Genomic DNA, 16,109 nt, shown 5'->3' with positions numbered 1-16,109 from the left:
TTATACCACCACCCAAAAGGGCACTCTGGAGACTGCAAGGGCAAAGAGGTATTTGCTCCGCACTGGTAGACACAGGCACAATCAACGGACGGGTTCGGGGGTGGCGCACTTGACGACGACTCGCTAGTCGAGTGACAATAAAAGGGCAGTGGGTTCTGAACAACAATGACCAAACATTTATAAAAATGTAAATATATTTAGGGGGGAATTGTCATGATGAAACAGGTAAGGACCTTCCCCAAACTGTTGCCACAAAGTTGGAAGCCCAGAATCATCTAGAATGTCATTGTATGCTGCCGCGTGAAGATTTCCCTTCACTGGAACTAAGGGGCCTTGCCCTAACCATGAAATACAGCCCCAGACCATTATTTCTTCTCCACCAAACTACAGTTAGAATGATGGAAACCCATTTCATGAAGCTCCCGACTTACATTTCTTGTGCTGAAGTTGCTTCAGACGCGCTTCAGCACCCGGCTGTCCTGTTCTGCGAGCTTGTATGGTCTACCACTTCACGGCTGAGCCATTGTTGCTCCAAGATTTTTCCACTTCACAATAACAGCACTTTGACCGCGGCAGCTTCAGTTGACTGGGGCAGCTCTATCAGGGTAGACATTTGAGGAACTGATTAGTTGGAAAGGTGACATCTTATGACTGTGGCACGTTGAAAGTCACTGAGCTCTTCAGTAAGGCCATTCTGACAGGAGTGTATCAAGCACTTGACTCAAGACGGTGGATGGTGGTTGGAAGAGCGCACTTGTTTGAAATGGAAAAGCGTCACTGTAGCTTGTGATAAAGAAGAACATCAAGACGATGCAGCTGCTTTATATATAATTGGGATGCACTGTTGAGCGCTACATCCCGAGGGGTTCGTGCTGATTGTACGGAGATTGTGACAGCCGGTTAAATGGAGACTGCAAGGGCCTTGAGAAGGCAAGAACAAGATGTATATCAGGAGAATTGTAGTATTATCATAAGGAAATGTATACTTGGAATACGGAGGAGGAATAGAGGGAAAAAGAGAGGCAGGTGAGGTCTAAGAGAGAGAGGGAAGAAGAGGGTTAAAAATGGCCGCAAAAGGGGAGACAGGAGGAGAAATGGAAATGAATGAGGTCTAAGTATCGGAGGTGGTAGATGTGGTGAAGCTCTCAGAGCCCGAGGCTTGCACCGAGGGTCAGAATAAATATGAGCATGTGACAGTAGGAGTGAAGTTTTTGGAAAAAGCTGACCCTTGCCTTTTGGCTGATCCATTTTTGGCTTCAGGGTCGGTGAAAACAGAGTTGGGTGCTGTGGAATCGGTGAGGGTAACCAGAGGTGGTCTTGTGATAATTCTTTGTGTTTCTGCTGGTCAGGGGGAGAAGGCGCTCCACGTTAAATGAATGGGGGAAAGAAATGGGAACTGTTTTGCTCTCAAGAAAAGGGCACCATTGAAAGGAGTGATTACTGGGATAGCAGTAAATGTAAAAGTTGACCAGCTAAAGGGGAAAATTCCCGGTGTTTGTGATGTTCGTCGTTTGGTGCGACTTAGACAGGGTGGCATGAGTGGTGAAACAGAAGAGTCATTGTCTGTTCTTTTGAGTTTTGATGTTGAGTCTTTGCCCGACAAAGTGATGTTAGGATATATAAGTTATCCTGTATGAGCTTTTGTGCCAAATACATTATGTTGTTACAGGTGTCAAGCTTATGGGCATGTGGCATCACTGTGTAGGAGGCAGGTTCCAAGGTGTGAGAAGTCTACAGAAGGGCATAAAACAAAGGAATGTGTAACATTGGGCAAAGTAGTGATATGTGTTAATTGTAGAGGTGCCCATGGGGCTGGGGATCAGAAATGTCCATGCGAGAGAGGCAGGTTGAGGTTTCCAGGGTTAGAGTAGTGCAGAAGTTGTCATATGCTGAGGCAGTGAAGAAAGGAGAGGAAGATGGGGCACTGGGGAGGGATCCTGAGAGGAGTGGTGTGAGTAGTAGATCTGTACCAGTAAAAGGGATACAGTGCCTTGTAAAAGTATTCAGAACCCCTTGGCATTTTTCCTATTTTGTTGCATTACAACCTGTAATTTATATATTTATTTTTATTTGGATTTCATGTAATAGACATACACAAAACAGTCTAAATTGGTGAAGTGAAATTTTTAAAAATGACTGGTGGTGCGTGCATAGATATTCACCCCCTTTGCTATGAAACCCCTTAATAAGATCTGGTGCAACCAATTACCTTCAGAAGTCACATAATTAGTTTTAAAAAGTCCTCATGTGTGCAATCTAAGTGTCACATGATCTGTCACATGATCTCAGTATATATACACCTATTCTAAAAGGCTCCGGAGTCTGAAACACCACTAAGCAAGGGGCACCACTAAGCAAGCGGCACCACTAAGCAAGCGGCACCACTAAGCAAGCGGCACTATGAAGACCAATGAGCTCTCCAAACAGGTCAGGGACAAAGTCATGGAGAAGTACAGAACAGGGTTGGGTTATAAAAAAAAAATATCAGAAACTTTGAACATCCCACAGGGCACCATTAAATCCTGTCACGCCCTGATCTGTTTCACCTGTTCCTGTGATTGTCTCCATCCCCTCCTGGTGTTGCTTATTCTCCCCAGTGTATTTATCCCTGTGTTTCCTGTCCAGCTGTGCCAGTTCGTCTTGTATGTTTGTCAAGACAACCAGCGTGTTTTTCCCGTACGCCTTTTGCGAGTTTCTTTTTTGATAGTCTTTCCAGTTTTGACTCCTGCCTGACTCTGGACTTCTTTCCCACCTGCCTGGTCATCCTGCCTGACCAGGTCTTTATTCTGCCTGCCCAGGTCTTTATTCTGCCTGCCCAGGTCTTTATTCTGCCTGGCCAGGTCTTTATTCTGCCTGCCCAGGTCTTTATTCTGCCTGCCCAGGTCTTTATTCTGCCTGCCCAGGTCTTTATTCTGCCTGCCCAGGTCTTTATTCTGCCTACCCTTTGGTACCTTTTGGACTCTTTTGCCTGTCCATGACCATTCTCTTGCCTTACCCTATTGGATTAATAAATATTGTAAGACTCCCAAACATCTGCCTCCTGTGTCTGCATCTGGGTCTTGCCTTGTGTCATGATAAAATCATTATTAAAAAATGGAAAGAACATGGCACCACAATGTAACGGATGTGAAACGGCTAGCTTAGTTAGCGGTGTGCGCTAAATAGCGTTTCAATCGGTTACGTTACTTGCTCTGAGACCTTGAAGTAGTAGTTCCCCTTGCTCTGCAAGGGCCGTGGCTTTTGTGGAGCAATGGGTAACGATGCTTTGAGGGTGACTGTTGTTGATATGTGCAGAAGGTCCCTGGTTCGCGCCCGGGTATGGGCGAGGGGACAGTTTAAAGTCATACTGTTACATTGATGCTGTTGACCCGGATTACTGGTTGCTGCGGAAAAAGGAGGAAGGTCAAAAGGGGGGTGAGTGTAACGGATGTGAAACGGCTAGCTTAGTTAGCGGTGTGCGCTAAATAGCGTTTTAATCGGTTACGTCACTTGCTCTGAGACCTTGAAGTAGTAGTTCCCCTTGCTCCGCAAGGGCTGCGGCTGTTGTGGAGCGATGGGTAACGAGGCTTCGTGGGTGACTGTTGTTGATGTGTGCAGAAGGTCCCTGGTTCGCGCCCGGCGAGGGGACGGTTTAAAATTATACTGTTACAACAACAAACCTACCAAGAGAGAGCCGCCCACCAAAACTCACAGATCAGGCAAGGAGGGTATTAATCAGAGAGGCAACAAAGAGACCAAAGATAAACCTGAAGGAGCTGCAAAGCTCCACAGCGGAGATGAGAGTATCTGTCCATAGGACCACTTTAAGCTGTACACTTCACAGAGCTGGCCTTTATGGAAGAGTGGCCAGACAAAAAGCCATTGCTTAAAGAAAAAAATAAGCGAACGCGTTTGGTGTTCACCAAAAGGCATGCGGAAGACTCCCCAAACATATGGGAGAAGGTACTCTGGTCTGATGAGACTAAAATTGAGCTTTTTGGCCATCAAAGAAAATGCTATGGCTGGCGCAAACCCAACACCTTTCATCACCCTGAGAAAACCATCCCCAGCGAAGCATGGTGGTGGCAGCATCATGCTGTGGGGATATTTTTCATCATCAGGGACTGGGAAACTGGTCAGAATTGAAGGAATGATGGATGGCGCTAAATACAGGGCACTTCTTGAGGGAAACCTGTTTCAGTCTTCCAGAGATTTGAGACTGGGATGGAGGTTCACCTTCCAGCACTATGTATACTGCTAAAGCAACACTCGAGCAACACTTGAATGGTTTAAGGGAAGCATTTAAAGGGGAAGCATTTAAATGTCTTGGAATGGCCTTAGTCAAAGCCTAGACCTCAATCCAATTGAGAATCTGTGGTATGACTTAAAGATTGTTGTACACCAGCAGAACCCATCCAACTTGAAGGAGCTGGAGCAGTTTTGATTTGAAGAATGGGCAAAAATCCCAGTGGCTAGATGTGCCAAGCTTAGAGAGACAAACCCCAAGAGACTTTGAGCTGTAATTGCAGCAAAGGGTGTTGTGTAAATCAAATTATACAATCAAAAATCCATTTTAATTCCAGGTTGTAAGGCAACAAAATAGGAAAAATGCCAAGGGGGTGAATACTTTCATATGCCACTGTAGGCCAACAAGTGATATGTTTCAGTTAGATAGGATTTATAGCAATGGTTATCAACTATACTGCAGGGATGGAACGTAAGTTGCAGAAAATTGTGGTTGTGGTTGCAGCCACAGAGAGGTATTTGGGTGTGCGAGACTTGACATCAGAATAGCTAAACGGTGTGTTAAGGGGTGGTGTCCCAACCTTTCAGGTTGTTGGCCTGAGGTAGGACTAAATAGATTCAAATAGTGGAGTAGGGTGGTGTTGTTTTTATTTTTGGAGTGTAGTAGTAGTAGTGTTAGATGGTAGGGTTTTTTTTTTTTCTTCCAAGCAAAGAATAAGGGAGTACTGCCAATGTTTCTCTATGGAGATGCAATGTCTGTGTGCTCAATTTTATACACCTGTCAGAAACAGGTGTGGCTGAAATAGCCAAATCCACTAATTTAAGGGGTATCCACATACTTTTGGTAATGTAGTGTCCGTATAGCGCCTCCCACATTACCCCATTATAGTTGAAATGTAAAATGGTTAAGGTAAGGTTACGGTATGGACGTCACAAGGAGGCCAGATAGCACTTAACATTTCGTCTTTGAGGACATATTTCCATTTTAGTGGTCACTCGACTATCTTGTCAATATAAAATAACATCTTTGTTATACCATTTTGGTTGGAAGCTAATTGTGTATGGAACACTGCCTCCTGCAGGTTGTAATGACGTTTTACCTTTCTGTTCAGCATGTGCGAAATTCATTTCTTTGACTTGATATAAACACTACCAGACATCGGACAGCGAATAAGATTGGAAATGAGATGGAAAGAGATTGATTATTTAACTCCATGACAGTCCATTGGTCAGAATAAATATTCGTTTTACCTAGACATTTGGAAATCCAATGTAAAAAAAAATAGTTAAACACGGTGACAGGGCGCAGACATTTTGGAATGTACCAACTAAATCGTGTAAAAGTGGAGAATAAAACGTATATATTTATATTTCTCCATTGTTAAATAAGCTATTAATTGCATGGTAAACAATAACTATAATTAGTCAATGTATAATAGTTTGCTGTGCTTCTAACAAACCCGGCGCAGCGAAAGCAGATTTTTTTTCTTCACCCTTGGTTGTCGCAGTAATAGTACAGTCAGGGGGCAACATGGCGCTTGGAAGAATGAGCGTCTGCTTCCGAGTACTGCTTCATGATATTCCCTCAAAGGGATTATGTCGTGGCCTCATACAGTCGGACTGTATGACATGCAGGGTAGGAGGTATATGAATAACGTATTTTATGTATATGATGTCATGGCGCTGTTTCTGTGCGGCTAGCGCTTGCTTGTCGACCACCACGGAATCTCTCTCGACTCAATGTCAATGTTGTTGTGACGACGGCTGAGCTGTCTCTCCTGTCCTGTTATCATATTTATCTATCTTGGAACTACTTCAACTTTCCATACGAATGTGTAATGCATGCAGCCAATTATCACAAGTGTTGAACTTGTTCAGATACGTGGGAAAGTACAGTACAGTACCCGGTCCTGTCCAGATGGCCTACAGCTTTTGTCAAATTGACAACAAAAGTTTTTTTGTTGAATTTGAGCTAAAGCCCTTTCTTAACCTAATTCATATCCATGTATATGCTGACTACTCCTGTTGCTTCATTCATTTCAGCAAAAAGGCATCTGCTGTCAGAGGATGTTGTCAAGCTACAAGAATTTCAGCAGCGGAAACTGGCAGTGGCTCATCAAGTGTCCGGATCAAAAAGTAGGCTATTGATTCTGATATGACCTTACTGTTTGGATCTAATACTACCGTACCACAACTACTGCTTTTGAAGTTGACAGACCCATGTTATATTCTCCAGGTCATTATATTGAGGTATTTAATCAGAAGCTGATGAAGAAACAGCTAGTATTGAAGGATGAGTTAAAGCTGCTTCTACACCTTTGCCAATCTGCAGAGGACATGGTCACAGCCAGAGGTGCCATCTACAGGTATGGGTCACAGTGAGATACTAGTTTCTTGCTAATGCATTGTGGCCACTGGCCTGATGATTTAGTATTTCATACTTCACATATTCAGTGGTGTCAAACTCTATCCTGAGTAAGCTCACAATTAGCTGTCAAAACAGACCAGAAGATGAAGTCTCCTCAACTGTGTTAGGGACAGATAAAGCATAAGTTTGAAATAGTTTAATGCAATCTTGTAGTTTGACTAATGCTGGTAGTCTGGGGCTCCTTAGTGGCGCAGCGGTCTAAGGCATTGCATCTCAGTGCTAGAGACGTCACTACAGACCCTGGTTCGATTCCAGGCTGTATCACAACCAGCCATGATTGGGAGTCCCATAGGGTGGCGACACAATTGGCCCAGCATCGTTAGGGTTTGGCCGGTGCAGCTGTCATTGTAAATAAGAATTTGTTCTCAACTGGCTTGCCTAATAGTTAAATAAAACAAAATTCAGTTGAAATTCGTCATGGTTCTGTGTTTGTATATGTTTGTGTGTTCTGCTGTCCAGGTACCATGAGGAGAACAGAAACGTAGCATTTGGAGAGTTTAAGTTTGGTCCTCTCTTCATGAGGCTGTGCTATGAACTGGGGCTGGAGGAGATGGCTGCTGCCACACTGACAGACAAGGTAAACAATCTATTAATACGCAGTACTTAGACTATAATAATGAATAATCTCTGAATGAACTAAGAATAACAAGTGCTACAGAGATCATATGATGTAATTATTTTAGTGCGGTCCCATAGACTAGGGCATTGATTGAAGTTTACACATACTGTATTTGGTCAAGTTGTAAATCTTCTTTCTCTAACAGGATTTGAGAGGATTCTTCTCGGACTCAACCTCCTTCAATATTGCCATAGACATGCTGTTTATGAAAGGATTATATGAGAGTAAGTGACATCCTTTCAATAATAAAAGCCAGCAGGCATTCAACAAGAAAGGGTATATTTATAGATGACTGATCTCTGTCATCACTAAACCCTGTCCATACTACTAGGTGGTCTGGATGTACTGCGAGACATGAAGAACCAAGGTGTGCCATTCAACAAGGACACGTTCACATTAGCAACTGGTACTTGCTATAAACTGGTGAGGATTTGTCCACCTTGCAGACATTGTATTGTTCCACCCTGTAGACCTTTTCAACTGTCAAAACAATAACACGTTCTATATGCACGCACAACCAAGAGGTTCCAGAGCAAACATCCAGTGCTAGCTTGCTAATTAGTTGGCCAGCTAGCACAAAATAACAAGTTCATATTTCTTGATTCAACCAAAAAGAACAGAACACACGTGTCATATACACAAATTGACTTGCTTACCGGAGAGACACTAAACAAAATCCTCAGACAGCGTTTATTTCCAGTTCATTCTCTTTTTGCTTTGGTGGTGTTAGCTAGCTGCAAATTGGCTAGCACGGCAAATAACCACATAGCTAGCGTGATCAGCGTACCTTGTTAGCCAACTAGATAGATTAATTTCTCTCACGACAGCCAACAATTTAACAAAACTAAATGTAGCTAGCATATGAGTCCAATGTAAACAGGTTTCGTAATGCTTTAGTTGTTAGGAGTGTACTGATAATAAGTAGGACACGTGGCATCCTGTCAACTTTGATGGAAAAAAACAATGCATATTCATGGCATGAAGCTAGTAACATAGCATCTCGCTCAACTGAATACAGGCGGTTGACATCAACAACCCTCATTGAATATTCCAAAAGGGATTACAATAGTGACATGTATCTTATCAGTATATGCATAACATTTGTCAATAGACAGGTGATGTAAATGCCCTGTTTCCTGTTTACCAGAACACTCCAGAGTCCTATAGAATCTGTACTGCCCTGATGGAGGAGGGACAGACCAAAGGACACATGATACCCAGGCACGCCTACTGCTTCACTGTGGCGCTAGCACTTAGACAGGTTGGTCATCCATCGTCTCTCGCACTCTCGCTTTCTCTCTCATATACAAATGTGATTCAATATATTTTATTTTCCTTCCAGAATGATGTTGAAAAAGCACAATCCATGTTTGGTCAGATTATGAGCACTGACGGCAGAATATGCCAAAATCTCAAAGTGAGTTCTAATATTCAGTCTTCACTATATCTTTAATGTGTCTTGCTCCCACCCTGGGAGCAGCCTATTTGATGTAGTTTTGTGGTGGTGTTCCAGGTTCTGATACTGGCTATGGCAGGAGCTGTAAAAGAATCCCTGTTCATCCTGACCCTAGCTTTGGGTTCTAGCACCACTGTCTTTATCAAGAAGCCTGAATTTGCACAGGAAGTGGTGAGAAAAACACCCTACAAATGGATGTGTGTAATGTCTGATGCATAACCTATACGTTATTATCTCCTATACGTTATTATCCAGTCACAAATATAATTCATCAATACGTGTGTGACGTATTTCTTAGGTGGACCTGGTGCGTTTGCGGAGTGAGGACAGTCCTTTGATGGCGGGTGTGGAGGAGGCAGTGTCCCGTCTCCAAAATGCTGGTCAGGTGACACAACGGAGCCTGGACGAAATGTTGTGTCACACCCCCACGGGGAAGAGGAGGATGCCCATAGGAATGATGGAGGAGAGATTGATCAGCCGGAGGACTCTGAGGCCCCTGCAGTCCACTCTGCTCTCAGAGTGAGGAGGAGGACTAGGTGTATCTCCCAGCATGTTTGAGGGGATCGGTTCGTGGTGCAGAATCGCCAATCTTGACCCCATAATGAGTAGTTATTTGGGATGCAAGGTGATTTGTAGATCAGTGATTCTGTGCAGTTCGACTGCAATGTAGTCATCCTAAACTTTAGCTGTCCCAGTCATGGCCATCTCACACCACTCAAAAGGGACTGAACAGAGATGGTCTCTGAGCTTTGCTCTCTCTCTCTCTCCACCTGGACCTTAGTTATACTGTACCAATCAGTGAAATCAACCTTTCCTCTCAACCAGAGACCCCTCGGTATCCTTCCTTCTTGGTATTTTTGGTCTATCCTAAAATATGCTTTAGGATGGAACCGATATACTTGTAAGTTCAATGGCTTGGGAGATCCTTTAGAGCCTTTCAGAAAGAATAAACTCCTGGCTGTGGAAAGGCTCCCTTGAATTCAAGGGATGCTCACCTCACATCAATGCAACACTATAACATCAGACATTGACAGCAATGTGTGGAAAGAAGAATGTAAGGGTATGTGAGACACACCTGTAATTGTTTGATCAAAATGTATTAAATATTGAATGCTATAAAAACAGTATTTTTCTTAGTTTTGATAGCACTAATTTTTCCTCTACTTTGCTTTGATTCCTGTCACCAGTTCCTCCTTACATTAGGTAGATGCATTTTATTTCACCTTTATTTAACCAGGTAGGCCAGTTGAGAACAAGTTCTCATTTACAACTGCGACCTGGCCAAGATGAAGTAAAGCAGTGCGACAAAAACAACACAGAGTTAGTTACTTATGGGATAAACGAACGTACAGTCAATAACACAATAGAAATTCAATAACACAAATGCATCATAGATATACCTGAGTAAATCATAACACTCATTATGTATCCCTAAACATTAGCATTACATGCAGTGGTGGAAAATGTACACAACTGTCATACTTGAGTAAAAGTGAAAGTCACCCAGTAAAATACTACTTGAGTAAAAGTATTTGGTTTTCGATATACTTAAGTATCAAAAGTAAATGTAATTGCTCAAATATACTTAAGTATCAAAAGTAGAAGTATAAATAATTTCAAATTCCTTATGTGAAGCAAAGCAGATGGCCACATGTTCAAGTTTTGTTTTAATTTACACATAGCCAGGGGCACACTCCAACACTCAAGACATTACAAACAAAGCATGTGTTTAGTGAGTTAGCCAGATCCGAGGCATCAGGAATGACCAGGGATGTTCTCTTGATAAGTATGTCAATTAGACCATTTTCATGTCCTGCTATGCATTCAAAATGTAATGAGTACTTTTGGTTGTCAGGTGAGCTGTATGGAGTAAAAAATACATTATTTTATTTTGGAATGTAGTGAAGTATATATAAAAGTTGTCAAAAATATAAATAGTGAAGTACAGATAGCCCCGGAAAACTACTTAAGTAGTACTTTAAAGTATTTTTACAGAAGTATTTTACACCACTGATCACATGATTGTATCTTGAATGCAATCTTGAATGCAACCTGTTGGACCAGCAAAGATTGTTATAACTAAACCAAGATAAACCACAGCGTGTCGTTTCTGATGGAAACAAATGAGTCATAGTGAGCAGAACAAGCACGAGCTAGTGAGATCCTATTGGGATCCTATGCGTTCCAGCATATTTCAGTTAGGTAACGCCTACTCTGCCAAGTGTGCATGTGCAATACCGCAATTCGCGTTTGCACTCCTAAACAACGCTTATTTTTTTTACTTTTGCAAAGGGTAAAGTCTACAAAACTTAGTCCACTCTGTTCGTATCATAATTGTAGGTTTAGGAACAGAAAACTTTATTGAGCTGTTTCATCGATGAGAAGATTATCAGAATTTCGGACAAAATCCATTACGGTCCGTCCATCTTCTCCCACTGCTGGCCACTGGGGTTCCTCAAACTACCCGCCAAGCGGATGTTTCTCATTTATACATCCGGTGAAATATCTGTCTCATTGCTCTATCTGTGGTACTAGCCTCTGCTGAGTCCAAAACAACCTGATGTTCCGGTTTTCAGGGGAAATGGGATGCCTGTGACGCACCATCGTCACTAGTTACCACGGCCACGAAGTCGTAAACACTGCATATTAATACAATGTCTGATTTTAAGCTAATATTAAGCTTAACCACACTGCTAACCGTATACCTAACCCTAACCTTAGACTATGACCAAAAAGCTAAATGTTTGTTTTCATTCGTTTTTTCAATATAGCCAATTTTGACTTTGTGGCTGTGCTATCTAGTTGAAACTGAGACATAATAATAACGTTGTGACGCAACGAACAAGGCGACAGTCTTATCTTACCACCTCTGAATGTACTATATTGGTTGAACAATGCAGGAAGGAGAGTGTCCCCATAAAGTGTTTTTTCTTCTCATCAAAACCAGTATGAAAGGCCGTACAGTATGGTTCTAGAAATTATGCGCCAGTATATAGGTAGTATAGACAAGATGCCACTGACAGATATGGCAGCTCTGTTTCTAGCAACTTTGCAGTATTTTGCTTTTTTGTGTGTTATTTCTTACATTATCAGCCCAGAATGTTTTTTGTGTTATTACATACAGCCGGAAATTACTTTTGGATATCAGAGCATCGGTAACCAGTGTTACGACCAGGAATACGACTTTCCCAAATTGAATCCTTTGTTCATACTCCCCAGGACAATTGAGGCTGCTCGAAGACGCCGCCGGCGGAGAAGAGGTATTCGGATTGGACTTCTAGTACAACTCAGGAGGCGTGCACAACATCCCATGCTTCCGAGTATATTACTTGCTAATGTTCAGTCTCTGGCCAATAAAGTAGACGAGCTCAGGGCGAGGATCTCCTTCCAGAGAGACATCAGGGACTGTAACATACTCTATTTTACGGAATCATGGCTCTCTACATACAGCAATCTGGGTTCTCAGTACATAGCTCAGAAAGGAATAAAGAACTCTTTGGGAAGAAGAAATGCGGGGGTGTATGTTTCATGATTAACTATTCATTGTGGGATTGTGATTATGTACAGAAACTCAAGTCATTTTGTTCATCCTAGAATACCTCACAATCAAAAGCTGACCGTATTACCTCCCAAGATATTTATCTTTGGTTTTATTCACAGCCGGGTATATTCCCCCTTAAGCTGATACCACAACGGCCCTCAAGGTACTACACTGGACTTTGTGAAAACTGGAAACAACATATTCTGAGGCAGTATTTATTGTCGCTGGGGATATTAACATAGCAAATTTGAGGAAAACGCTACTGAAGTTCTACTAACACATTGACTGAATACTTGCGATGCTAAAACACTTGACCACTGCTACTCCAACTTCTGGGATGCCTACAAGGCATCAGACAAATCGACAAATCAGATCATGACTGCATTTTGCTCATCCCTTCTTGTAGGCAGAAACTCAAACAGGAAGTACCCGTGCTAAGGTCTGTTCAACGCTGGTCTGACGAATTGGAATCCATGCTTCACAATTATTATTATTATTTTTAATTTTTTTAATTTTACCCTATTTTCTCCCCAATTTCATGGTATCCAATTGTTTTAGTAGCTACTATCTTGTCTCATCGCTACAACTCCCGTACGGACTCGGGAGAGACAAAGGTTGAAAGTCATGCATCCTCCGATACACAACCCAACCAAGCCGCACTGCTTTTTAACACAGCGCGCATCCAACCCGGAAGCCAGCCGCACCAATGTGTCGGAGGAAACACCGTGCACCTGGCAACCTTGGTTAGCGCGCACTGCGCCCGGCCCACCACAGGAGTCGCTGGTGCGCGATGAGACAAGGACATCCCTACCAGCCAAGCCCTACCTAACCCGGACGACGCTAGGCCAATTGTGCGTCGCCCAACGGACCTCCTGGTCGCGGCTGGTTACGACAGAGCCTGGGTGCGAACCCAGCTGGCGCTGCAGTACAGAGCCCTTAACCACTGCGCCACCCGGGAGGCTGCTTCACAATTGTTTTGATCACGTGGACTGGGACATATTCCGGGGAGCCTCTGAGAGTAACATCGACGAATACACTGACACAGTGACTGAATTCATCAGGAAGTGTATAGCAGATGTTGTTCCCACTGTGACTATTAAAACCTACCCAAATCAGAAAACGTGGATAGATGGCAGCATTCATAGAAAACTGAAAGCGCGAACCATCGTATTTAACCATGGCAAGGTGACTGGGAGTATGGTTGAATACAAACAGTGTAATTATTCCCTCCATAAGGCAATCAAACAGGCAAAATGACAGTACAGAGACCAAGTGGAGTCGCAATTTAACGGCTCAGACACGAGACGTATGTGGCAGGGTCTACAGAGAATCACGGATTACAAAGGGAAAACCAGCCACGTCGTGGACAACCAGGTCTTGCTCCCGGACAAGCTAAACACCTTCTTCGCCTGCTTTGAGGTTAACACCTTGCCACCGACGCTGACTGCTCCCAAGGGCTTTGGGTTCTATGTTGTCCATGGCCGACATGAGTGAGACATTTAAAGGTGTTAACCCTCGCAAGGCTGCCGGCCCAGACGGCATCCCTAGCCGCATCCTCACCTGGCTGGAGTGTTGACATACATATTCAATTTCTCCCTATCCCAGTCTGCTGTCCTCACTTGCTTCAAGATGTCCATCATTGTTCCTGTACCCAAGAAAGCAATGGTAGCTGAACCAAATGACTATAGCCCCATAGCACTCACTTCTGTCATCATGAAGTGCTTTGAGAGGCTAGTTAAGGATCATATCACCTCTACCTTACTTGACACCGTAGACCCACTTCAATTTGCATACCGCCCCAATAGATCCACAGACGATGCAATCATCATCTTACTGCACACTGCCCTATCCTATCTGGACAAGAAGAATACCTATGTAAGAATGCTGTTCATTGACTATAGCTCAGCCTTCAAATCAAATCAACATTTATTTGCCACGTGTGCCGAATACAACAGGTGTTCACCTTACAGTGAAATGCTTACTTACAGGCTTTAACCAATTGTGCAAAAAAGGTATTAGGTGAACGATAGGTAAGTTTATGGCTTAGGGGTAAAAACTGTTGAGAAGCCTTTTTGTCCTCGACTTCACACTCCGGTACCGCTTGCCATGCGGTAGTAGAGAGAACAGTCTATGACTGGGGTGGCTGGGTCTTTGACAATTTTTAGGGCCTTCCTCTGACACCGCCTGGTGTAGAGGTCCTGGATGGCAGGCAGATTTGCCCCAGCGATGTACTGGGCCGTACGCATTACCCTCTGTAGTGCCTTGCAGTCGAAGGCCGAGCAATTGTCGTACCAGGCAGTGATGTAACCAGTCAGGATGCTCTCAATGTTGCAGCTGTAGCATCTTTTGAGGATCTCAGGACCCATGCCAAATCTTTTTAGTTTTCTGAGGGGAAATAGACTTTGTCGTGCCCTCTTCACAACCGTCTTGACGTGTCTGGACCATTCTAGTTTATTGGTGATGTGGATACCAAGGAACTTGAAGCTCTCAACTTGCTCCACTACAGCCCCTACGATGAGAATGGGGGCATGTTCGGTCCTCCTTTTCCTGTAGTCCACAATCCTCTCCTTAGTCTTGGATATGTTGAGGGATATGTTGTTATTCTGGCACCACCCGGCCAGGTCTCTGACCTCTTCCCTATAGGCTGTCTCGTCATTGTCGGTGATCAGGCCTACCACTGTTGCGTCATCTGCAAACTTAATGATGGTGTTTGGAGTCGTGTCTGGCCATGCAGTTGTGGGTGAGCAGGGAGTACAGGAGGGGACTGAGCACGCACCCCTGGGGGGCTTCAGTGTTGAGGATCAGCATGGCAGATGTGTTGCTACCTACCCTCACCACCTGTCAGGATGTCCAGGATCCAGTTGCAGAGGGAGGTGTTTAGTCCCAGGATCCATAGCTTAGTGATGAGCTTTGAGTGTATTATGGTGTTGAACGCTGAGCTGTAGTCAATGCATAGCATTCTCACATAAGTGTTCCCTTTGTCCAGGTGGGAAAGGGCAGTGTGGAGTGCAATAGAGATTGCATCATCTGTTGATCTGTTTGGGTGGGATGCAAATTAGATAGGGTCTAGGGTTTCTGGGATAATGATGTTGATGTGAGCCATTACCAGCCTTTCAAAGCACTTCATGGCTACGGACGTGTGTGCAATGGGTCTGTAGTCATTTGGCAGGTTGCCTTTGTGTTCTTGGGCACAGGGACTATGGTGGTCTGCTTGAAACATGCTGGTATTACAGACTCAATCAGGGACATGTTGAAAATGTCAGTGAAGACACCTGCCAGTTGGTCAGCACATGCCCGGAGCATACGTCCTGGTAATCCATCTGTTCCCGCAGCCTTGTGTATGTTGACCTGTTTAAAGGTCTTACTCACGTCGGCTACGGAGAGCGCGATCACAGTCATTCGGAACAGCTGATGCTCTCATGCATGCCTCAGTGTTGTTTGCCTCGAAGCGAGCATAGAAGTGATTTAGCTCGTCTAGTAGGCTCGTGTCACTGGGCAGCTCGCGGCTGTGCTTCCCTTTGTAGTCTGTAATAGTTTGCAAGCCCTGCCACATAAGACGGGCATCAGAGCCGGTGTAGTATGATTGAATCTTAGCCCTGTATTGACGCTTTGCCTGTTTTATGGTTCGTCGCAGGGCATAGTGGGATTTCTTGTAAGCTTCCGGGTTAGAGTCTCACACCTTGAAAGCGGCAGCTCTACTCTTTAGCTCAGTGCGAATGTTTACTGTAAATCATGGCTTCTGGTTGGGGTATGTACGTACAGTCACTGTGGGGACGACGTCCTCGATGCACTTATTGATAAAGCCAGTGACTGATGTGGTGTACTCCTCAATGCCATCGGA

The 16,109-nt window shown here is 43.9% G+C and overlaps 1 protein-coding gene across 2 annotated transcripts; it reads left to right on the top strand.

Annotated features, from left to right (window-relative positions):
* The first annotated feature begins 5,406 nt into the window (after positions 1 to 5,406).
* ptcd2 (pentatricopeptide repeat domain 2) lies at positions 5,407 to 9,849 on the top strand. Of its 2 annotated transcripts, none has more exons than XM_035772518.2 (10): positions 5,407 to 5,867; positions 6,268 to 6,360; positions 6,461 to 6,590; positions 7,112 to 7,229; positions 7,417 to 7,495; positions 7,603 to 7,694; positions 8,419 to 8,532; positions 8,614 to 8,688; positions 8,785 to 8,898; positions 9,026 to 9,849. In XM_035772518.2, the coding sequence occupies exons 1-10, from the start codon at positions 5,756 to 5,758 to the stop codon at positions 9,248 to 9,250; spliced, it is 1,152 nt and encodes a 383-aa protein (XP_035628411.1). In that variant the 5' UTR covers positions 5,407 to 5,755; the 3' UTR covers positions 9,251 to 9,849. The 2 variants fall into 2 exon arrangements, with proteins under 2 accessions (XP_035628411.1, XP_035628412.1); XM_035772519.2 differs by having other exon boundaries at positions 5,719 to 5,860.
* The last annotated feature ends 6,260 nt before the right edge of the window (positions 9,850 to 16,109 follow it).

Source organism: Oncorhynchus keta, chromosome 6, assembly GCF_023373465.1.
Source record: "Oncorhynchus keta strain PuntledgeMale-10-30-2019 chromosome 6, Oket_V2, whole genome shotgun sequence".
NCBI lineage: Eukaryota > Metazoa > Chordata > Actinopteri > Salmoniformes > Salmonidae > Oncorhynchus > Oncorhynchus keta.
Note: the sequence above shows the minus strand (reverse complement) of the source record. Positions and strands in the feature narration are given on the sequence as shown.

Bases quoted from the DNA above. Each gene is read 5' to 3' on its own strand.
- ptcd2 (XM_035772518.2), top strand. From the start codon at position 5,756: ATGGCGCTTGGAAGAATGAGCGTCTGCTTCCGAGTACTGCTTCATGAT. The intron at 7,230-7,416 runs GTAAACAATCTA...TTTCTCTAACAG, and splicing joins CTGCCACACTGACAGACAAG to GATTTGAGAGGATTCTTCTC. The intron at 8,689-8,784 runs GTGAGTTCTAAT...GTGGTGTTCCAG, and splicing joins GAATATGCCAAAATCTCAAA to GTTCTGATACTGGCTATGGC.